This window comes from Trichosurus vulpecula, chromosome 2 (genome assembly GCF_011100635.1).
Source record: "Trichosurus vulpecula isolate mTriVul1 chromosome 2, mTriVul1.pri, whole genome shotgun sequence".
Taxonomy (NCBI): Eukaryota; Metazoa; Chordata; class Mammalia; order Diprotodontia; family Phalangeridae; genus Trichosurus; species Trichosurus vulpecula.
In genome coordinates, this window is record NC_050574.1 from 374,309,900 (window position 1) to 374,335,569 (window position 25,670).

The 25,670-nt window shown below is 37.3% G+C and overlaps 1 protein-coding gene and 1 pseudogene across 1 annotated transcript in view; both read right to left on the reverse strand.

Moving 5' to 3' along the window:
- USP16 (ubiquitin specific peptidase 16) overlaps positions 1-25,670 on the reverse strand; it is a 43,977-nt gene that overhangs the window by 14,346 nt on the left and 3,961 nt on the right. Inside the window, exons 2-9 of the mRNA XM_036744869.1 lie at positions 12,009-12,108; positions 11,290-11,468; positions 6,892-6,995; positions 6,002-6,105; positions 2,979-3,166; positions 1,417-1,512; positions 552-682; positions 164-251 (exon numbers count right to left, since the gene is read on the reverse strand). Coding sequence (XP_036600764.1) covers positions 164-251; positions 552-682; positions 1,417-1,512; positions 2,979-3,166; positions 6,002-6,105; positions 6,892-6,995; positions 11,290-11,468; positions 12,009-12,066 — 948 coding nt within the window. The 5' untranslated portion in view covers positions 12,067-12,108. The remainder of the gene's footprint in view (positions 1-163; positions 252-551; positions 683-1,416; positions 1,513-2,978; positions 3,167-6,001; positions 6,106-6,891; positions 6,996-11,289; positions 11,469-12,008; positions 12,109-25,670) is intronic.
- LOC118837778 lies at positions 8,821-9,817 on the reverse strand (annotated as a pseudogene).

Genomic DNA, 25,670 nt, shown 5'->3' on the forward strand with positions numbered 1-25,670 from the left:
TGTGTATTTGTATTCACAGGACTTAACAAAGTACTTTTACACAGTAAGCACTTAATAAATGTTTTATTCATTCATTCATTACCAGCCTTAAAATTCTATTACTAACTCAATAATAAATAAATGCTCAGACTACAAAAAACAAATTTTACAGTGATAAATTTACCTGGATTTCTTCTGCTCTCATCCCATCCAGTAGATAACGAAGCAGTTCCTGACTATCTTGCTGCTGAGAACCTTTAAATCGCACTGCTCTATTTATATAAAAAAAAGCAAAAACTACTAAAATATGAAGCCACATTTACAAAATCTCAATAATCACATCTCTAATTCTGGAGTCTTCCCAGTTTATTTTAACATTTATTTAATCTGATATCTTCCTTTGAAGACCTAATTTCTAATTACTATTTTGAGAATACAGAAAAATAATAGAATACATTTGCTCACCTAACAGAACATGCTATCAGACCTTTTCTGTATTATTCCTAAGGAAAAATGTGTTATAGGCAAGTGTCCTATTCATGGTTCAACATACAATCTGAACAGGTACTCACTTTTCACAGACCTGAGAAAATAGCTCTTTAGGTGTCACAATTCCCCTTTGGGTTTCATGCATCTCATTAAGAAATTGGCACATGGCTGAAGTGAGAGGACCTGGAGGCTCAAGGTTTATTTCTAGAGGTTCCTGAATGCAAAAAATAAAAATTGCTTTTTTCAATCAACATTAAGGATAGTTATTTATTTAAAACATTTATAGCAACAAAGAAAGAGAGGAGACCATGGAGACCATCTAGTCTCATGCCTTTACTTTACAGATGAGGAAACTTAGACCCAGAAAGCAACTTGCTTACAGGTCACACAGGTGGTAAATTGTCAGAGGCAGGATTCAAACCCAGGTCCTCTGACTACAAGCCAAATGCTCTTTCTACTCACTCCACCGTACTGTTTCCTTATTCTACAATCTGTTCACTTTTAACTAATGCTATTTTCTGGCTTTTCAGTTTTATGTGGTATTTATCTTCACAATTTTCAGTTTTAAAAGTGTTTATTTCCATTTATAGACTGATGGGTTCAGAATTCATAAATTAAAACAAAATAAAGGGTAATAAAATTTCTTTTTATAAGACATTTTTTGCAATGTCTGCCAAGATATCTGTTGTCAGTAGCATTCTCTAGAATAAAACATATAAGTAGATAGATGCATAAAATAAAGATACACATATAACATACAACTCTTAAAAATTATAAAAAAGGTTTCATAATTATTTAATCAGTTTTAATAACCCATAAATGTTATGAACTTAGGAACCAAGAACAGCATACTGAATATCCATACAAAAATATTTTTTAATCTTAGAAGATAATTATTTATTTCAAAGAAAGAAAATTCTCATCATAAATATAAATAAAAGTACATACTGTTAGGGATAAATCAGGTGGTTCAATTTTCACTATCGTTCCAGACATTTTTACCTCCTTCAATAGTTCTCTTAGTACTAGAGTCTGTGACAAATTCTGGAAGAGAATGGGGAAAGAAAAAAGGCAAATTACTTTAGATGGAAAGTATGAAATGAACCAGAACAGAAAGCAAAAAAAGATTAGGGTTTCATTTCTCATTACATTTTTAGACTTGCATAAGGTAAATTTTAAAAGAAAAACAACAAAAGAATTATACCTCTAAAAATGTATTGTAACTTTATGTCCAAATTGGCAAAAGCTCCATTAGGTACAGGTACATTGTACCTGCCATGTCAGAGTGTTACAAATGTATTTCTTTCTTGAAATTAGAATTATATTAGGACATAATAATTATATTCTACTTTCAAACAGAAGCAATCTGTTAACCTTAAGGCATATAGACATCCTTTCAATTTTAGGCTCAGGATTATAAATTTGAAAATCTTTTCCATTTAACTTTTTTTCAATTTGTTCAATATTCAGCATTCCACCAATAAAATAACTTGGAAATAACTCAGGGTACCACCAAACTTCCTGAATATGTCCAGCTCTTACATTTGTATTAAAATGCCAAAAAACACAAACTGACTTTGTATGATTTAATAATAACAGAAGAGTACAAATTAAAACTCTCAAAGTAATTTATAGCTCACTTATCAATGGGTGCAAAGTAAATGTTTACTAGTTTATAATCTAGTTAACATAAGATCAATTTAAAATATTGCACTGACCTTAACAAGCATGTAATTCTTTCTCACATAAACATCAGTTTTTACCTCTTACTCCAGCATTTATTTATAGTTTCTAATTAATTAATAATTAAAATTAAATTGTACACTCACGATTTTTATTTCAATTTGGAGTTTGGAGTATGGAGCTCTTGATAAAGAAATTTCAACTGCCAAATACTGCTTAGGAACTGTTCTGTAATACCTACCTAGGACCTCTCTTAAAGAAAAAAATTTCTTCCAACTATATTACCTGGCAATATAAATCACAGAAGACCAGTCTCTGAATCCAAGCAGTAGCCCACCAAAAGGGCAATGGGAGAAACACATAAATAGGCTGGGGCAAATTATCAACACGAGCACCAGAAGCAACACAAAACTAATTATGGATGTATGTCTGGGAAAGGAGATGGGCTATCCATGTATTAAGAGCAAAGATAAATATCCTGAGTATTCTATTAATACCTAAGTAATGTCAAAATATCTAGACAACGAAGGTCCCCAGGATCTTAAATAAGCCCTCTCTTGATGATTTTTGGGAGATCACTGCATGTACTGAAGAAGTATAAATGGGTTGTCATTTGCACTCTTGCACATACATAATATCAAAGATCTATTAAGGTAGTAAAGTATTTAATATAAATGATACCAAAGGCAAAGTCACACATGAAGTTATAGGAAAATAATTTTCTCATGAGATGCATCAAAACATATTATAAAATACTTGGGCATTTTAATAAACAAATCCCATAAAATGGTGAGAAGCATAAGGATGAATAATTAACACTTGATCACCTGCATAACTGCATTAAAGAAGCATGTATTCCCCAAATTACTGAGTCCTTTCACAGTCACTTGAATAGTAGAATTCAATGGAGAATTTTCTTTAGTCACGTTTTCCTTTTTCTCTCTCTCCTGTTCATTTTTGCTGTCTTTTTCTAATTTTTTGTTTTCAATTTCAGTTTTCTCTTGATCTTTTGATGCTAAAAAAAAAAAGGTTTAAGCAAAGTGTAAAACATTTATTATTACATAAAGGATTAATGAGAATGTAGCTATACTTGTAAATTTTAACACTATAATTTAATCTGGACCAATTTGATTTTATTGATTTTTTTATTTACAAAATTACAGAATTTATTGATAGATTATGTCAAGTATAAATGAATTGATGATATTTTCAAGAGCTCCTTTTATGTATTTCTGATACCCTATCACAATCTCAATGGGGCTATTCCAGACCTTTCATTAAGCTCCCAACTTACACCCTTCTTTTAGTAGGTGGCTTCTTCTTCATTGATCTGTACTAAGGCCATGTGTCATGAGCTCCCTCATCTACTTCAAAATCTCTCTATGTCTTCCCTATCTTCTCCTTCTCCACCCTCCTCTCTCACCTTCAATCCCTACTTTTCTTCTGGATTCTTCATCATTGCCTACCAATAAGCTTAAACAAAAACAAACCAACCTCTACTCCTTTACTATTCAATTTCTAAAAAGAGACTTCTAAATTTGATGATCCCACTTTTTCATTTTCCATCAGCTGCTCTGGTTTTGACCATATGAACTTCTTAGCCCTGTGCAGGGCACTGCCTGGAAGCCAAAACCCTTCTCCCTTTCAGCTTCTTTTTCTATACCGTCTTTCCCCAGTAGATTGTAAGCTGCTTGAGGACAGGGATTGTCTTTATTTTCCTTACTTGCATCCCCTGTGCTTAGCACATAGTGCCTGGCACATAGTATATACTTAATGAACAATTTCTGATTGAAGAACTCTTATTCTTCAACTCCTTTCTAATGTGGCTTCTAAACCTCTTCTTTTAAAGTCACCAAACAGACCAATTCTGTGGCCTTTTCTCAGTCCTTATTTTCTTTAGACCTCTCTGCAACCTTTCATACCATTCCTCCTCCTTGATACTCACTCTCATTCTTCCCTTATACCTGCTGTTACTCCATCTTGTCCTTTAACAACCTGTACATTCATGCAGACCACCCTGCATGCTTTATTCATACATGCTTGTTGAAATTCTCATCTTTCCATAAGACCTAGCTCAGGTGCCACCTCCTACCTTCCCTAAAGTTCTCCTCAGATGAAAATAAGGGGAACTACCTACCTACTTCCTCAAATTTTCCTGCACAACTTTGTCTGGATTTCCTTTTTGTATTTATCACATTCTACCTTATATCACACCTATCTGTGAACGTGTCACATAATACACTCAATAGATCATAAGCAATTTGAGGGCAAGATTGTACCATTTAATATCTCTGTATCTCCAATGATTAAAACAGTTCTCCCTGCTGCCCTGAAGCCAACTTAACCTGTCTTCTCGAGTTGCCATATTTTCCAGAAACACTGGACCTGGGGTACACAGGAGCCAGAAAGAGTCAAGGATGAAGCCCCACTCAACCCACCCCTTCCCATCCTGACTTAATTTCTTTTTTTTTTTTTCCTGACTTAATTTCAACCCCTAACTGAGGCTCTCAGAGTGTCCTTAAGGGCTAAACCAGCTACAAGACAGGTGCTAGTCAGTTTGCACCAGCCTAATATGCAGCTAAGACTCTTGTAGGTAAGCAAACCATCATATCTTCATAGTCTAGCAATTCCCAAGGGAAAAGAATGCGGCATTTCCCATCCTACTTATTCCTGTTCTCCCACCCCTACTGCTCCCTTCCTCTTCCTATGCCACTACCATTTGGGAGAGGATGAAGCCCCACTCTGCCCATGAGACTTTCCCTTTCTGTAACTCATAAATATTCAAGCTTCTGCCTAGATTGTGAATTCCTTTGTACTTGGTATAGGAATCCCACATGCATGTTCATTTCCCTTGCAATAAATCTAGTTTTGACATGTCTCATGGACTTGTGATTTTTTTTGGTTAACATGACTCTTCTGCTTACATCACAAAGTCTGTGAGAAGTGCTATGTAAATGGGAGTAATTTTTATTTATCTACTTTTAATTTATTGAGGGAAATTTGTTAAATTGATGTAAGCACTAGTTTGGACACTAAGGAATATGAAGACACATATAAATTTGTGGTTCTCTTCCTTTTTATTCTTTACAAATGGGCAAAGTTCTTCTTGAAAAACAGTGAAGAATGTAGACAGAAAAAAAAAATTGAAAAAATGCAACTATTCCAAAAGCCAATTTTGTGAATTGGCAAAGGGAAGGCTTAGCAGACCAAAAAATTCCAAGACAATTTCAAGGCCATCTTAATTTTACAACTCAAATGCAAATTAAAACAACAGTTCAATAACATATTATTCACCAAAGATGGTACTTGCAGTCTCAATATACCATTAACAACAGCTCATTGTTTTACTGTTAAAATAGATGACACTGAAAAACACAAGGCAAACTTCTGCAATGGCCTCACATTTTAACATATTTAGCATTTCTGTAATCATTTAAATACAATTACATCTGAAATGAAGATGAGTCAGAGAATTGAGTGAACATGAATACAAGGAAAACATGTCATTCCAATGACTTAATTGATACTTTATAATACCACTATTTACAGTCTGATTTTAACAGGACCTAATAAATTCTGCATAAGGTACTTTGGGGTGTTATTCTGGATAGGGTACTTCCGCATTACTCTTTTGGATGTTATTTGAGAGCATTTTTTTCACACAAGATAATTATAACCCTGTATACCCCAGAGCATGGATGCTAAAGACTATATTATAATGGGAGTCCCATATAATTAGAATTCAATATTTAATGATAAAGAGTTAGATCTAAACCTTATACATAAGATTCACCCATCTGCTTAAGTGTTGAGCAATATTAAAATATATACATCCACTACAAGACTTTACCTGGTCTTGGAGTTTTGACATTGGTTTGTTTTCTAATATAATCCACAAGTTGACCCAATCGACTTGAGCTGCTATATTGGACCTCCTCATCACACAAGTAACACCTGCCTCCCAAAAAGTACCAGAAGAAAACAATGACCAAAACCAAAACAAAACAAAACAAAAAACCAAACCTCAAAGGTCTTAGAAGTAGACATTAACTTTAGATGTCAAATCTCATAAAAAAAATTAAAAGCATTTTTGTCATATCGCATAAGCAAATTATTTTTTTTAGAATTCCGTATATCTTGAATAAAGTTGTTTGTTTCTATTATCAAGCTAGGCAAAGTTTCAAAAACATTCTAATATCAACAAAAATCCAAACTTAACCTATTAGTGGAATGATGATTTGAAATGAAAAATGTTAATGAGTTTTATATAAACCAATTTCAAGGTAAAGTTCAACATTAACATATTTACAATTAAGCAATATTATATGTTGGGTGAATCCTATTTGAAAGGCCAGGTTGGAGGAAATATTTTAAAATATCATACTATGCACCTGAACACATTAGGATACAATAAAACTTATGTTTGTTTCTTGGCAAGCATATTGTTGAAATTGTCATTTATTCTCAATATCTCTGAATTTTTACACTGAATTGTCATCACTTTGGTATATAGAACTATATAATGAAAAATAATGATATTTCCTCGCATTTTTATGCAAAGCAGAATAACATACTATCATTAACTAGAACACTATCAGAAATTATTACATAGTCTAACTTCCTGAAATATATTTTGCATAAAGTTAACTGTTTGCTTCTTAAAGATTTTTCAAATATCTCTACCCTCACTAGTTCAAAGTCTTTTGCAATCAAATGTATTCAATAGTTCCCCAAACTCACCACACACTCCAGTTGTACAAATTAAGCACCAAACAATGAGGTTCTGATCTTGGTGTGGTATAATGCTTGAAAGCATGCTGTTCTGGAGAATCTCTGCCACAACCCTAATGAAAGTAAGAAGCTGAAAATTACAACAGTTTATGCAAGAATTCACAAGCTAACATGAACAAGGAAAAGATGACTTGCTGCTTTAAAAAAATGAAACATTAGGACTTCAATTCTTTACTAAAACTTAAGAGTCTTCAAAATAACTAAGGCCAAAATTCAAGTTGAGGAAGAAGGTAATTACAAAAAAGTCAGACACATCCTCACTTGCTATAAAGGAGGTCTTTTTTCTTTGCGGGGGCGGGGGGGAGGTGTTGTGGGGAGGTACAATGATAATGGCTGCCAGAAACACCTCAGATTCATTACACATTTGATTTTGAATTAATTTTTGGTCGTTGTGTATTCAGAAACCTTTTATTGTTGCCAAATCTTTCATCACCCCCACACTCAGTTATGTGACTCCATATGGGGTTGCAATCCACAGTTTAAGAAGCACTGTTCTAGACTGATGTTTTATCACTGCATTAGAGTTCTAAAGTCTTTCAAATTTTGTCATCAAAGAGAAAAACCTCTATGATGGTATCACTGCAGAAATTGTTCTATTTTTGCTCACTTCACTCTGCATAAGTTCAAAGGTTTCCCAAGTTTCCTCTAAATTGTCCACTTTGCCACTTATTATGGGACAATGATACTCCATTACATTCATATTCCACAATTTGTTTAGCGATTCCCCAATAGGCACTTCCTTATTTTCCTGTTTTGGGCTACTACAAAGAAATTTTAATTTGAAAACTATATATTGGAAAGATTGGAAGGTAAATATTGGAAATAAAGATATCTATTAGGACATTGCGGTGATAGGGTAGATAACAGAGAAAGCCTGAACAAAGGTAATAGCTAGGAGAGTGGAGAGATGTGAGAACTTTTGTAGAGTCAACAAAACTTGACAATGATTGACTGCATGTGATGGATAAGAAAGAGCCAAGGACTTTAAGGCTGCAAACCCAAGGGATTAGAACCAATAGTCATGTCAATAAAACTAGAGAAGTATGTTGAAGGCTTAAGCCTAAAATTAATTTCATTTTGAACATGTTGAACTTGAGATACTAATGGGACATCCAACTGGGGACAAGAGAGGAAGAACAAGGGCAAGAGGCTGACTACAAAGCAGACTGATTTGCTCTGGGCCACTTAACTCCAATGAAAACCAAAGAACTGTACCAGGCTGAATAATTATCAAGAAATTCAATGAGCAACTACTACAAAGAACTCTTCCACCCCAAAATTACACAAAAAGTTCGCCAGAAACCTATGAGTGATATGAAAGAGAGATATCAGCAATAAGTACCAGCATAAGCAAAGAAGCTAGCCATGACCCAGTTCTATTAGAGATACATGTAGCTTGCCAGGTACTATAGCAATGTATCTGGAAGTACAAAAGGCGGGGGGGCTCTCTGGAAAAGCTCCAGGGTGATCTGGGAACACATAGCAGCACCCTGGAAGTCACTAGGAGTAGACATGATGAAAACAAGCACAACAAGAAGGCCCAGACCAAGAGACACCAGGGCTCTGAGGTCTCAACATTCTGTGCTGAGGTGCCATGGGTGGCTCTCTCTCTCTATTCTTTTTTTTTTTAAGTTCAGAAAAACTTTATTTTCAAAATCACAACACTAACTTCAAATTTTATCATTTACTGCACGAAAGAAATATGAACTCTTTTTAATTTTTTTAAAACAATTTTAGCTTTTGCAAGAATGGAATATCATAGAGGCTACTTAGAAGGCACAAAACAACAAACTGTAATTTCCTAGACACTTAAACAAAATAAACTTGATTCCCAATTTCTTTGAAAAGGCATTTTGGTTGGAAAAGCTTATATTTCTTTTAATATCTGCTTCTGCCTCCTCTTTCAGATCAGCTTCCCCCACAGCCAACGCCTCTTGCCACTCCAGGGCTTGAATTGCTGTACAAATCACGAGGGGCAGGATATCCCCTATCCATCGAAGAAGGAAGCCCTCTCTCTTGTCTGCCAGCACGATCATGACCACTTAAATAGATGTCACTTCCGGTGTTTGAGTAACTTTCACGACCTCCACCATATCCATCTCTTGGGCTGCTATAATCATCATAGCAACTACCTCCTCCATAAGAGGGAAGAGGCCCTCAAGCAGAAGAGCACTACCATAATTCTCATAAGAATCTCTGTAGGATCATCTACTTGGATGAGCTGAATAGTCTCTATCACGACCTCTGCCATCACTATCATGGTCACTGTATCCTCTAAATGTATATTCATCACGTGAGCTAGAATGGCCATAGTCACGGTATGTATAGTCCCTTGGAGGTGGAGCATAATCTCTGGTATCCTGAGAACTTGCATAATCTCTGCTTGAATAACTCTCTTTAGTACTGTCACTACCATCTCTTGATGACATATACACATCTCTGCGTGACGACACTGGTTCTCTTCGTGGAGGACCTCCATAGTTATCTCTTCCATGAGGCACTGGCCCTCTTCCTCCCATTCCACTACTGTTATGCACTGGTCCAGAAGGTGCAAATCTTTTAGGTGGTGGTCCCCCACTTCGTGGAGGTGGACCCCTTTTAACTGGGAGTGGTCCCCTGGAAGAACCCATGGTGAAATTAAGAGAATATCCACTGTCATCTTTTCATTCATGTCTCTTGCAGCATCTTTTGCATCTGCGGGATTCTCAAAAGTAACAAAAGCAAAGCCTCCGGATTTGGTGGTTTCCTGATCTTTCATCAATAGAACTTCTACTATGCGGCCATATTTTCCAAAAACTTATTCAAGATCTTTTTCATTTGTTTCTCTATTGAGGCCTCCTATAAATAACTTCCCTGGACGATCCGCTTCCATCATTTTTTCAAGAAAATCTCAGCAGTTTTAGACGAACCGCGCGAGGCGGCCTGGGGCGTGAAGCGGCTCTCTCTCTCTATTCTTACAACTAAGAAGTGGAATATATTTGAACAGCAACAAAGCTTTTGAGGTTGCACATTCTTTACCCATCTTCTTTCAAAAGTTTCTTGTTAATTAAAAAGAAAACTGAATGGCTATTGCTCCTATGTAGTAGTAATTAAGTAATATGCTGAAAATCTCTTGGCTTAAGCTAAGGTGAATAGCCTAAAGATGACACTTTACATAGGATTATAAAAGAGCTGCAGTGAAACAGTTGTGGTGCTTTCAAGTAATAAATGGTACATCTGCAAAGGATGTAAACTTATATTTCATAATATTAAAACAGTGAAATTTAAAAATAAAAGACTGTGCTCAGAACCTCAAAAATCCAGGGGAGCCCAATACTACTCAAAGTTTTTAAGAAGCTCATAAATACAAGTGATCCATGTTGACCCATAAAGTGATTATGAAAACAATAATGAAGTCCAAGGCTCATTAACAACTCCAACAACTGCTTCTTCAGCTTCTTTTAAAAACTAAGTCACTTGTGTTCTATTTTTAGGGAAATATCTCTTTGGTTCATTTCAACAAAAGATTCTGCATCTCCACATCAAATAAATGAAGAAAATTACATTAATAATATTTTGATTCCTAAAGTTACCTTTCTATGTCCTTGAGTTGAGCTCAGGAATTTAGCTTCCCCTCTGAGTCAGTTTCAAGTTATCATTAAAAGGAAAGTTGTTATCTATCATACAGGTAGCCCCTTTAAGCTCCACAAGTTAGGTTGGTACCATCACCAAAAGATATGTCATCTGTCTTTGCCTGTCCTTGTACAATAAGGGGAGTTTTTATCTCTTCCAAAGAGATAGCAAGTCATGTAGATGTGATCCCCTAGCAAAGACTACAGGATACAGATTCATAAAATAATGAATATTCCTTAAGTTAGAGAGGGGCAGTAATGAACCTCAAGTGAATGCTAGTCCAACATTCTTAGTACAGCCAATTGTAATGTTCCTGCTCTTTTTCTCCTTGCTTATCAAGATCCTTTCTTTGTTGTGAATCAATAAAGAGGGCCCCCTCCTTCTCATTGGGGTTTCTGGTTCCCTGAGATTGTCACTCTGACCCACTTTGTTAACAGTTATAAGAGTCACTGTTAATAAAATGATTTTGCTCAAAGCCCTATCTCTGTTTACCTTTATTATTTTTATTTGCCACATAACTCATATTTATATGACACTTTAAAATTGGTAAACAATTTTCTTTACAACAACTTTGTAGGTTAGAGAGTACAAGAATTATTATCTCCAATTTACAGATGATGAAACTAAGACTGTCAGAGGTTAAGGGAACATGATCACATAATTTTAAGGCAGGATTTGAACCACGGTTTCCTAACTCCACCACATGCTAGCTCTTAAACAAAATCAAAACAATACCTGATGGCCACACTTAAGACACAGCCAGATTGAAGGGATTTCTTCATTCTCCCCTTCAGGTTTATCTTTTGTTCTGTTGTCAGTCTTGCATTCTTGGCAAACGTTCCATTGCACATTCATCAAAGACTTTTTCAAATTACTTTGTTCTAATCCTTTTCGAATATGTCTGCACAAATGTTCTGTAAAAGAAAAAAAAAAAAGAAGCAACATTAAAGAACAGAGATATTTTGTTAACAGCATGTCACACATACAAAAAATTCAGACTCAAGCTTCAAAACTTCCTTTCTGGAATATGGCAAATGAGTTTAAAACAAACTTCATGGCATATCATCAAATGCTTTTTTATATGCTGAATGCTAAAACTGGGTCAGAACATAATATGTGTATATTCTGTAGAATATAGAAATTTTGTAAATATAGAAATTTTGAAGAAAAAACTTTCAGTTCTTAAATACCATAACAAAAACTGTAATTTTACTTGTACAGAATATTTTAACAATAAAAGTTTTATCATACTTAAAATGTTTTAAAAATAATTTAGACCAAACTCCTTATTTTAAATAGTTTATAAAGATATACATACATAATATGAAGTTATACTATTTTCCTTCTAGAGTTAATATGTTTCATTTTAATGGAGAAATACAGTAAAAAACAATATATTCTGGGACATAAAAATTACCCCCTCTAATCAATAAATAAAATTCAGTATACAATACCTAAAATTTCAGAATCATCGGCCAATACGGTTTTCCCCTTTGTTCGTTTCTTTCCCATGTTACTGCTCTGCAGATTACCTAATAATGCATAAAGAATCTCCTAGAACATAAGAGAAAGTCAGCATAACAAAAATGGGAGCACATCATATAACAAATTTGTGAAGCAGAAACATAACCAAGACATAACTAAAATACTATAATTTCTATTCTGATGGTGCTATTATAAAGTATTTTCACAAACAGTATCTCATTTAATCCTTAGATATAACTAGTATTATTATTCTCATTTTATTTAACTCTTCAGCTAAGTTTAAATGACTTGCCTTAGGCTACAGTACTAATAAGCAAAAGATACCTATGCCTCCAGATTTTCAATTCAGTGATCAATCTAGTGCTCTTTCAACTACATCAAACTCAATTCTTGATAAAAGGCTTCACTGAAAGGTATTTTAAAATACCATCTTTTTTTAAAAAAGTGCTGGCTTCCATAGGTAACCTCTGTGATCCCCTCAAGGAATGCAAACTAAATTTTTCATTATACTCTAAAAACTAGGAAAAATTTGGAAGCTAAAATTAAAAATAAAATCTCAAAATAAATTCTAAAACCAAATATAAAGTTGAATTTCATGACACCTAAGGTTACTTTCCATTCCACAGTATGTATCTGCCTAAAACAGCACAAACCAAATCATTTAAAATGCACTAAAACACTCACTCTTCACAGAAACACTCATGGTTTCATTCTGTAAGGGAAGGGATCCTTCATTATAATATATCCACCCCAATCTTAACTGGAGAAGCCAAGGATTGTGAGAGAGGAAAGGTCTGGCTCTACTCCATTCAGAATTGGGAAATCCTGGACTACAGAAGGAACAAAAACAAATGAGGCCTGCCTACTCCAACCAAGAGGACAGGAGGAGATGGAGACCAGTCCTAACAGAGTCCCAATCCAGAAACAGAGCCTGGAGTCATCATGAAAGCCATGGATACAATGGGAGCTGATGAGATCACCAAGAAATTAGAGAGAGAAATAAATAGAGCCTTGACCAGGACTTGGGTGGGGGGTGGAGGGGGACACACCCCCATGCGTAGGGGAAAAGGCACAGATGATGAGTCAACAAAGGAATCTGAGAAGGAATGGTCAGACAGGTAAGAAGAGAATCACAAGAGACTCATGTTATGAAAGCTGAGAAAGAAAGATTATCTAGAAGGACAGAGTGGTTAATAGTACAAAAACCTCAGAGATTAAGAGGAATGAGAAAAGCTGAAGTGAGTGGGAGGAGAGAAAGTATAAGGTAGACAACTTTTTCTAAGAATGTGTCTATCAAAGGAAAAAGAGCCATAGCATGATAGCTTATTATTCTAGTAATCATTGCTAATAACAAGATGCCACATGTGGCCACTCTAGGATGATGAGGTAGAAGGGTAGGGAGAGATCACATACCCTTTCTACCACTTGCATCTCCCCATTCCCCCTGCCACCTGTCCAAGTGCAAGCTGGACTCTATTGCCCATCTCTCCCTCTCCTTTCATTTCAACCAGGATACCCACACTCTACTGGTCCCCATGTCCTGTCACTTCATCTACTTCTTCAATTAAGGGTGAGAAGGTGTCTTATATTCTCATTATATTGTTATATTCTCTCTTATTATATTATTAATATATTCTCGCTTGTTATATTCTATTATACTTTTTCTCAAGTTCTTTCCTTAGTGGCATAACAGCCCTTTCTTAAAGATTAAGGACTGCTCACCCTTCCTATCCCCATACCTGGGTGGGAGAAGTTGAGGATATTAGAATCACAGTAACCTGTAGAAAGAGATGTATGGCTACAATTTACCTGGGACCCGATGGAAGGGTGGTGCCAAAAGATCAAAGTGGCATCCTTCCTTTCCCATGTGGAAACCTTGTAACGTCTCTTCCCAGATGATGGTGCTAATTTGGACCTCTCTAACTTCATCCTGCCTATGGCAAAGCCCCAAGGTCCTGCTAGTTATTGCTGTAATCTGGGTTTTTGCTGTTATACTTAATGCTGCTAGGAACACTTTTGTGTGCAGAGGAATTGTTCTGAAAGATGAAATTTAATGGGAACATAAAGTCCTGTACACCGGTCAAAAAATGCAATGACATAAGAAGATGAGAGGTGGTTGATGCCAATTCTTTTTTTTTTTTTTTGAAACTTGCAGTCTGTAGTGCACTGGTTCAATATGGCCTACCTTATGTGAATTGATACTACAAAGTATAATGTAAACTTAAATATTTACATACAGTTATCTTTTCCATTGCAGCTTTCTCCATCACAGTTTTGATACATCACAGGCTGACATAAGAAATTAAATGGGAATTTTTGGAGAGTTCTGCAGAAGCCACAGACAACATGTGAAGTCCAGCAGATAACACAGAGCCCATGACCAAATACTTAACCCAAATTTTACAATAAGGTACTATAAACACCCCATTAAAAGAAAAAGAAAAAAATGCAGACTTCTTCTCTGGTACAAAGGGAAGGACAAAAAGTTTTACACAGATTTTCCAGATTGTGGGGGCACCATGCCCCTAACCACTGTGATGAGGGATAACTGTAGAAGGATAACCTCTAGGACAGGGTTGTCCAAAATGCAGCCATCCTACAAGCATAGAAATTTACATAAATGCTTTAGTAAATGAAGTGGAGCTACTGCAGAGCTCTCACTAAAATGGCAAATCAAAATATATTGTCTACTGTTTCAATAAAAACCTACGGTTGGACAGCCCTTGTCTACAATAAGGGAAATTGGGGAAGCGACCTAGCGTATTTTGTTTTGGCCAAACCACACATTGAGTTCTGGGTCCAATTTGGGAAACATTTTAGGAAGGACATTGAAAAGTTTAAGCATGCCCAGAAAAGGGCAACCAGAATGGTGACAGCTCATAGTTTCTGCCACAGAGGGAGAATCAGCTAAAACATTTGGTTATGTTTAGCCTAGAGAGAAGACTTACACCTGGCTCATTATTTCCTTTCTCTCCACTGGAGGACTTTTAACATATATAATGATACTTCCTCAAATAACCTAACCTCCCGTTTCCATAACTTACTCATGTCCTATAACCTATCCCTCCACCCCACCTCAAGTACAGAGATGTTCAGATTCTTCATCTTGCTATCCCCTACAAATGGGCCATTTCCATGTTCACAAACTCTGAAATTCCCCTATCTGATCACAATCTGTTGACATCCCACTTCTCCCTTAGTCTCATAACGCCAAATCCTGTTCTTCATCCTGACCATGAATTCCAATTCCTCTACCCTTGCACTAGCTACACTTTCCTCCCTTCCTCATCTTGACCTCTTGGTGAACCAGTTCAACTCTTCATTGTCCTCTTCTTGAGTCTCTTGCCCCCTTACCATATTGTTGATTTACCCTGCCAAACCTAAGCCCTGGATATTTCTGCCAACTGCTGTCTTTGCTTCTACTCATGTGTTGTCAAATTAAGCTGGAGAAAAGTCAAAATAATAAAAATACTAGTAATAACTGTGCAGATTGTAGCCACTACAAATTTATGTTACATAATTACACCCAGGCCCTCACTGCAGCAAGGAAATCTTTTTCCATCTCCCCAAATGACTCATTATCTCACTCACCACAATGGCTTTTCCACACCTTTTCATCCCTCCTCAAACCTCCCATGGCTTCCACCACCACCACCTGGAGGCAGAGCCAAGATAATGAAGTGAGAGGTAGCTTTTTGCCTTTTTTCCTGCATAAACACCAAAATGACCTAGGTGTTGTCATTTTTTGGTCATGTCTGATGTCATGACCCCATTTGGGGTTTTCTTGGCAAAGATACTAATAAGGTTTGCCATTTTCTTCTCCAGCTCATTTGACAGAAGAGCAACTGAGCCAAACAAGGTTAAGTGACTTGCCCAGTCACATAGCTGGTCAGTGTCTGAGACCAATTTGACAGTAGCTGTAAGCAGCACAGTGGGAAAGCAGTTGGAAGTGGTAGTGGGCTATAGTGATGGAAGCAGCCCAGCACCCAGGGATTGTAAGGGGACTAACACTTGGGTAGGGGATCCTGTACTAACACTGGAAGCAAGAATAGGTGCTATGTGGTAACTTTGTTGCCCATTACCCAGTTCCAGGTCATAGTTCCAGGGCAGAGAGGTGCTTTCCTGGTCATGATGGACTTGTGTAAGGAGCAAAGAACAAATTGCAGAAAAATCTGTGTGGTGCTGAGCTGAAGTATAGAGTGAGGACTCCATTCTACTCTTTATTGCTACACATAAACCTACAGTGGAATAAACCAGGTCAGGCTGTCAAACCAAGGGTGAGCCAGCAGTTTCCTTGCTCTGAATCTGTAGAACTTTCTAGCAGGCTAACAATGACTGACTGCCTCAGCAGCCTACTAAAACTCTGCCACCCCAAAACCTAGAGATCTAAAGTTGGGTCAGAGGAAAGTAATCAGACCTCTCCCCATATCTCATCACTTTGGAAGCACTGAAAACTTACAGGCACCCCGACTAAGCTGTGAAAGCAGCAGCAGAAGATAAAAGACTAAGCCAGACATTCCCCCCAACCCCAACCCCCATCAGACTATAAAAACAACTATGGTGACAGGGAACCTCAAGGCACAAACAGAGAAGACAATGACTAAAAAAACATATACAAAGTCTCAAAGAAAAATATAGATTGGACACGAGCTTAAATAAGAATTCTTAGAAAGGTTAAGGTAAAGATTTTTTTTAAAAAAAAAGAGCAAAAATTGATTTAAAAAATAGTAGTAGAGGAAAAATTGGGAAATGAAATTAGAGCCAGGGAAGAAAATTACAAAAAGATAATTAATAGCTTGGCAAAAGAGATTAAAAAAAAAAACCTCACTGAAGAAAACGCCTTAAAAATTACAATTTATAATTTGTACAATTTGTAATTTGTACTAATTACAATTACAAAAATTACAAGTGGAAGCCAATGACTCCATGAGAATTCAAGAAACAATAAAACCAAGTCAAAAGACTGATAAAATAGAAGAAAATATGAAATCTCACAGGAAAAGCAATTGCCCTAGAAAACAGAATAGGGAAAGATTATTTAAGAATCCTTGGACTACCTGAAAGTCATGAACAAAAAAAGGAATTTTAGACATCATGTTTCAAGAAATTGCAAAGGAAAACTGCCAAGAAATCTTTGAATCAGAGAGCAAAGTAGAAACTGAAAGATTCACTGTCCATCTCCTGAAAGAAATCCCAAAATGAAAACTCCCAGAAATTTTATTGTATATTGTTTAGTTGATTAGTCATGTCTAACTTTTCATGACCCCTTTAGGGGTTTTCTTAGCAAAGATACTGGAGTGGCTTGCCATTTCCTTTTTCAGCTCATTTTACAAATGAGGAAACTGAGGCAAATAGGGTTAACTGACTTGCCTAGGGTCACACAGCTAATAAGTGTCTGAGGCCACATTTGAACTCAGGAGAATGAGTCTTTCTGACTCTGGCCCAGCATTCTAATCACTGCACCACCTACCTGCCCCCCAGAAAATTATAGCCAAGTTCCAGAGCTGCCAGGTCAAGAAGAAAATACTGTAAGCAGGTAGAAATAATTCAAATACCATTGAGCCACAGGCAGGATCACACAAAGATTAAGTAGCTACTACTATAAAGAGCTTAGAATATGAAATTCCAGATAGCAAAGAAGCTAGGATTACAATCAAGAATATTCCACCCAGTAAAACTGAATATAATCCTACTGTGTGTGTGTGTGTATGTGTGTGTGTGTGCGCGCGCGCGCGCGCGTGTGTGTGTGTGTGTGTGTGTGTGTGTGTGTGTGTGTGTTTCAACAATCCGGCTAGCAGCTTCTGTGGGGGTGTAAGATCCACCCACAGCCAGCACCCAGAAAGCTGCCAACAGCACAGGTTCTTTTGATCTGCTTAACTAAGGAAAGCAAGGTTAAGGGGTTGGCAAACTTATTTTAATTCAGCACACAAATATCATCCACTTAGTTCAGGGCAAGAAGCCAGCACACTGATCTTCAGAGCAAAACACAAACAAATTACAAACATCAACAGACAGACCTTATCTGATTCAAATCCCAATACATAGTTACCAGAGTTTAACAAAGTCCCCGCATCCTTAAACAAATTACAAACACACAGACCCAATACAATTCATAGTTACCAACATCTAGGCTCAGCCCGGGAGCTTAGAACAAGGGCTGGCCCACAGTCATGTGCGCCACCACTGCTGCGGCAAAGAGCTCCAGGGAACAGACAGCCGACCCCTGGTTTTTATATCTTTTTCAGCGTCAGGGGTGAGTCACACATGCAACTCACCCACGTGACCTAGAATCATCACAAAGAGGTGACTTAAACCCACGTGGTCTAAGAGCCTCCGGTCTCCCAGACATGTAAACTAGGCCCTCCCTGGAGTTAGCCCTACCTTGGGCCCAACCTTAGTTGCCAATCCACACCCACTAAGGTTTTACACCTAATAGGGATTTGGGCCTGGGGCTTAGCACTTAGTAAGACTCAATGAAATACACTGAATTAATCAAAGCAAACAAAAGCCAAACTCTTCAAGGGCACTTGTTGAACTAAGTGCTGAGGAGTCCATTTTGCTTACCAACACTGTGTGTGTGTGTGGGGGGGGGGGGGGTGTGGGTGTGTGTGTGAGAAAAGGACATTTAATGAAATAAAGAACTTTTAAGCATTCCTGATGAAAAGACCAGAGAGGAATAGAAATTGGACTTTCAAACATAAGACTCAAGAGTAGAATAAAAAGGGAAGCATGAAAGAGAAATCATAAGGGACTCATTTTAAGTTTAGACTGTTGCATTCCTATATGGAGAGATGATAAATGTAACTTCTCAAAATTTTATCATCATTAGGGCTATTAGAGGGTATCTATTTAGATACAGGGCATGGGTGGGATCCTATTATTGGGATTAGTTTAAAAGAAGGATGGGAGGATGCAAAAGAGGGATGCACTGGGAAAAGGAAGAAAATCTCACATAAATGAGGTATGCAAGTAAGAGCTTTTCCACAGAAAGGAGAAAGAAGGGAGAAGCATGTAACACTTTAACTTTACTCTCACCTGAGCTGGTTTAAGGAGGGAAGAATACACATACACACATTTGGGTACAGAAATTCGTCTTACCCAACAGGGAAGTAAGAGGAAAAGAGTTTAAAAGAAAGGGGTGGAGTGGGATTTAAGAGGCAGGGTAGATTAATGGAGGTAGTGCTCATAAGCAAAACAGACTCTTGAGAAGGGAAAAGAGTTAAAAAGAATAAATGAAAGAGAATAGGATGAGAGGAAACAAAGAACTAGCAATCATAACTGTGAACATGAATGGGATGAAATCAGCAATAAATCAGAAGAGGACAGAAAAATGGATTAGAAACCAGAATCCAACACTACATTTTTCACAAGAGTCATACTTTGAACAGAAAGATACTCACAGAGCTTCTCCAAATATATCTAGAAGATTCACCAGACTGAATCCTGACAGGGAAAAAGTCAAAGAGGCATTTGTCCTGCCCAGCCAGTGCAAGGAGAGTTCTTAGGAGAGAAAAACACAGCTTGGGCACAAATCAACTAGGATTCTTGAAAGAGTTCTTAGAAGTGTTAAAAAATGTTTTTATAAATGAGCTAGAGTACATGAGAAAAAAAACTGCAGCGAAATGAGGACTATAGAAGAATTGGGAAAAGAAACAACAACTAGACACCAGAGGTACAAAACCTTGCCCAAGCAATAAATTCTCTAAAATTAGAATGGACCAAATAAAGCCAATGACTCCATAAGAGAACACAAAATGTTAAAGCTAAGCCAAAAGACTGAAGCAAAAAAGAAAATGTGAGGTATCACATAACAAAAACAAGTGATCTGCAAAACAGATTATAGAGAAAAAAAGTATAAGAATCATTAGATTATCTAAACGCCATGACCACAAAAGGAGACAATCCATTATATTTCTAGAAATTAAAAAGAAAAAAAAGGCAGAGTCAAGATGGCTGAGTAAAAGCAGGGACTTGCTTGAGCTCTCCCCCAAAACCCCTCCAAATACCTGTAAAAAATGACTCCAAACAAATTCTAGAGCTACAGAACCCACAAAATAACAAAGGGAAACAAGTCTCCAGCCCAAGACAACTTGGAAGGTCAACAGGAAAGGTCTATCACACCTGGCCAGGAGTGTAACACAGTCCAGCATGGGCTCCACCAACACAGACGGGGCTAGATCATCGGCAGCTGTGGTAGTTTCCAGACTTCTCAACCCACAAATGCCAAAGACAATGTAGAAGGTCAGTGGGAAAACTCTGTTGAACCTGGGTGAGACAGGAGCGCAGTCCAGCCCCAGCCCCGGGGCAGCAGAGGTGGCAGGAGTTGGGGCTGGGAGCAGGGGGTTGGTGGCAGGAGCAGCAGCAGCAGCAGCAGCAGTACCAACTTCCAGAGCTCCAGGCCCACAGATTGGGGGGGGAGGGGCGGGGGGGGGGGTGGAAATCAAGTGGCTGATTAGAGGATTGCAGGAGTCTCTTTGCCAGAGCTGAGGCAGGATTCTCTTGCTTTGCCCTGCTTGGATCCAGGTCTCAGTCCTGGCTGGTGGTCCTGGAGTAAGGAGGCCCACTGGTGTGGCAGAGCTTGTGGCAGTGGTGGAGAGGGAATCCTCTTCACAATTCTAAGGCAAAAAAGAGTGCTTGAGGTCACTCATAGACCACAGCACAGGCCAGAAGAGGAGTAAACAGCTCTCCTTTGATCACAGCACCTTAGAAGAATTTAAAATTTATAGGTACCTAGAAGTATCTCTGAAAACAGCAGTGCAAAACCTGGGAAGCTTGGGACAGAGCACTCTCTACTCCGGAAGCAGAGTCCTACCTTGACAAAGAGCTCAAAAGTCAAGTGGTTGGTTGGAAAAAGGAGGAAACAGAGTAAAAAAACTCAAGAGTATAGAATCTTACTATGGTGACAAAGAAGATCAAAACATACAACCAGATAAAGACAACAAAGTCAAAGCTCCTACATCAAAGATTTCCAAGAAAAATATGAATTGGTCTCAGGCCATGGAAGAGCTCAAAAAGCACTTTGAAAATCAAGTAAGAGAAGTAGAGGAAAAATTGGGAAGGGAAATGAGAGTGATACAAGAAAATCATGAAAAACAAGTCAACAGTTTGCTAAAAGAGACCCAAAAAATACTGATGAAAATAACACCTTAAAAAAGACTAATCCAAATGGCAAAATAGGTACAAAAAGCCAAGAAGGAGAAGTATGCCTTAAAAAGCAGAATTAGCCAAATGGAAAAGGAGGTACAAAAGCTCACTGAAGAAAATAATTCCTTAAAAATATTAGAATGGAGCAAATGGAAGCTAATGACTGTATAGAAATCAAGAAATTTTATAAAATAAAACCAAAAGAATGAAAAAATTAAAGACAATATAAAATATCACATTGGAAAATCTACTGACCTGGAAAATAGATCCAGGAGAGGTAATTTAAAAATTATTGGACTACCTGAAAGCCATGATCAAAAAAAGAGCCTCGACATCATCTTTCAAGAAATTATCAAAGAAAACTGCCCTGATATTCTAGAACCAGATGCTAAAGTAGAAATTGAAAGAATCCACCAATCGCCTCTTGAAAAAGCTCCTAAAAGGAAAACTCCTAAGAATACTGTAGCCAAATTCCAGAGTTCCCAGGTCAAAGAGAAAATATTGCAAGCAGCCAGAAAGAAACAATTCAAGTACTGTGGAAACGCAATCAGGATAACACAGGATCTAGCAGCTTCTATATATTAAGGGACTGAAGGGCTTGGAATATGATATTCTGGAGGTCAAAGGAGCTAGGATTAAAACCAAGAATCACCTACCCAGCAAAACTGAGTATAATATTTTCAAGGAGACTTTCAAGCATTCTTGATGAAAAGACCAGAGCTGAATAGAAAATCTGATTTTCAAATACAAGAATCAAGAGAAGCATGAAAGGTAAACAGCAAAGAGAAATCATAAGAGACTCATTAAAGTTAAACTGTTTACATTCCTACATTGAAAGATGGCATTTGTAACTCATGAGACCTTTCTCAGTATCAGAGTAGTTGAAGGGAATTTTTTATATATATGTATGTGTGTATATATATATATATATATATGTATATATATAATAATTATATGATAATATATAATTTATAATACACACATATGTATATATGTGTACATATGTATATGTGTATATATATGTATGTGTACGTGGAGAGAGGGAGAGAGAGAGAGAGACAGAGGGCACAGGGTGAGTTGAATATATGAAGGGATGATATCTAAAAAATAAAATTAAGGAGTTAGAGAGAAATATACTGGGAGAAGGAGAAAGGGAAAGATTGAATGGGGTAAATTATCTCACATAAAAGAGGCAAGAAAAAGCTGTTACAACGGAGAAGGGGTGGGGGTGGTAAAAGGGAATGAGTGAACCTTAACTCTCATTGGATTTGGCTTAAGGAAGGAATAACATACACACTCAATTGGTTATCTTACCCTACAGGAAAGTAAGGGGGAAGGGGATAGGAAGGGGGATATAGAAGGGAGGACAGATTGGGGGAGGGAGTAGTCAGAAGCAAACACTTTTGAAAAGAAACAAGGTCAAAGGAGAAAATAGAATAAATGGGGGGCGGGATAAGATACAGGAAATTATAGTTAAGTCTTTCACAACATGACCATCATGGAAGTGCTTTGCATAACTACATGTTATAACCTATATTGAATTGCTTGCCTTTCTCAATGAGGGTGGGTGGGGAAGGAAGAAGGGAGAGAATTTGGAACTCAAAGTTTTAAAAACAAATATTAAAAATTGTTTTTACATGCAACTGGGAAATAAGATTTACTGGCAATGGGCTACAGAAATCTGGGAGAGTGGTGATAGAAGGGAAGAGAGACTAGGGAATCAAAATACATGCCATCTTGGGGTGGGGGAAGAGGAGAGATGGGGAGAAAATTTGGGGCTCAAAATCTTGTGGAAATGAATGTTGAAAACTAAAAATAAATTAATTAATTTTTTAAAACTAATAAAAAAAACCCAACTATCCAGATCCCTTAGAATCAGAGGACAAAACAGAAATTGAAAGACTTCACTAGTCACCTCCTAGAAAGTGTAATAATCCACTAGTCACCTCCTAAAAGAAACCCCAAAATGAAAACTCTCAGGTATATTATAGTCAAAATCCAGAGCTCCCAAGTCACAGAAAAAAATACTTCAAAAAGCCCATAAGAATTCAAATACTAAGGAGATACCATCAGAATCACAGATTCAACCTCTATAAAGGAGAAGAAAGCTTAGAATAAGATATTCCAGAAGGCAAAAGATATAAGGCTTACAACCAAGAATAATTTAGTCAGCAAAACTGAGTATAATCATATAGGAGAAAAAAGTGGATCTTCAATGAAACAGAGAACTGACAAGCATTCCTGAAGAAAAGCTGAGAGCTTCAGAGAAACTCTGAAGTCTAAACACAGGAATTAAGTGAAATAGAAAAAGGTAGACATTCAAATATAGGAATGATACATTTATTACCTTCTGAACCCTATCACTGTCCTGGGTCATAGAGAAAGTTTCATTAGACAAGGTCTCGGAATGGTGCTGTTATACTTTAGGATCTTAAGAAATGAATGAAAAGAAAGGGAAAGAATGTCAAGGTGTTCAAGTAGAAGTCTATACAAACAAGGCAAAATGGGTAGGGGGGAGCAGCTGGCACTTGAACCTTATTCTCATCTGAAAAGGAAGAATACATACATACATAGCTGTGTAAAGAAACACATTTCACTTAACAGTGAAATAGAAGGGAAAGGGAAGATGGAGAATGGAGGAATTAGAAGGAGGGTAGATTTAAGGAAGGGATTAGTCCTAAACAAAACAAACTCTAAGGTTGTACAAAAAGAAAAAATCTAGAGCTCTTTTTGAGGTGTCAAAGAATGGGAATCTGAGTGGGTGTTAATATATTGGGGAATGGATGAACAATTAATGTTACATAAATGTGATGGAATTGGTTGGTTGTTGTCTTTTGTTCTCGAAGAGAACCAAAATGACATCAATATGCTAGAGTCAAATATCAGTGTGTCTGACTGTGCCTGATTAGATCAATGTCACCTTGGAATGCTCTACCACAGTTTGGGCACATATAGTCCCTATGAACATTTCGGGTGGATTCTCTAGATTTGTGCATCCTGTGTTTCCTTTGAGCTGTTTCAATTCTGCTTTGCTCATAGAGCACAGCACCTTCTCTGATGTGGGTATGCCATCCTGAGCAGTACTGTGTCACTGTCTCCCATTCACACAATCAATTCCAGAGTTCTTAGGAGAGACCTTGAGGGTGTCCTTGTATCGCTTCTTCTGACTACCATGTGAGTGCTTGCTCTATGTGAGTTCTCCATAAACCAGTTTTTCTGTCAAGCATACGTTTTGCATTCAAACAACATGGCCAGCCCATCACAGTTGGGCTCTGTGAAGCAGAGTTTGAATGGCTGACAGTTTAGTTCGAGAAAGGACCTCAGTGTCTCAGGGTGTGTTCAGGGAAGACTAGTACCTCTGGTGTGATGGCTGCCAAGCCCTTTTCAGGCCTGCTTTCTATCTCTGGTTCCACCTGTTCCACCTAACTCTCACCTGTGACTCCAAGAAGTTATAGCATGTGCAGCAGCCACACCCTGGTAAACCATTTCGGCTGAAGAGCTAAACCAGGTTGAGGGCAATCAAGGGCTCTCAAACCCATTGGTGAGTGAGAGGGATGTCTACATAAACATGATGGAATACTATTGTGCTGTAGGAAATGATGAAGGGGGTGATTTCATAGAAATCTGAGACTTGCATGAACTGAGGCAAAGTGAAGTGAACAGAACAAAGGGAAGAATTACTACACTGACAACAGTATTGTACAGACAAACAAATCTGAAAGACTTAGGAACTCTGATGAGTGTAATGAATAATTATGCTGTGCTACCCACTTCCTGCTCAGAGTAAAGAGGCTTTTTTTTCAATAGAGTCAAACAGAAAATTTGTTTTGACTATACATGGCTATAACTGTGATTCTATTTTTTTGGTTTTCAATGAGGGGAGAGGGGTTGAGATGGGAGGGTGAGAAAGGATTTTTGCTAATTGAAAAATATATAGTTTTGTTTAAAAAAATTTCATATATACTGGCAATAAAGGATCTATGGAAAAGTTGGTGTGAGGAGGAAATGCCTACAGTCAAATACAAAGGCAAGTAGAGATAACCATTCACTTTCAACAACTTCTGAATTCACCTAACTGTACTATCTATTTAGCTAATACCATGTCATTTTGATTTTAAGGATACCATGAAAAACTTGATAAATGCTTTGTTAAATCCAGGTAAAGTAATTGCTCTGAATTCTATTACGAATGCTGAAAAAAAAAGAAAAAAGAAGGAAAAAGCTGAAGGCAGCTAGGTGGACAGAACACTGAATTTAAGAGTCCAGAAATTCTGAGTTCAAATGTGACCTCAGACACTTACTAGCTGTATGACCCTGGGCAAGTCACTTAACCTCTGCCTGCCTCAGTGTCCTCAACTATAAAGTGAAGATAATAATAGCACCTACCTCTCAGGGCTGTTGAGATAATATTTGTAAAGTGCTTTATATGTATTATATAAATGCTAGTTTCTCAATAGCTACATGGCACAGTGAATAGAGCACTGAAC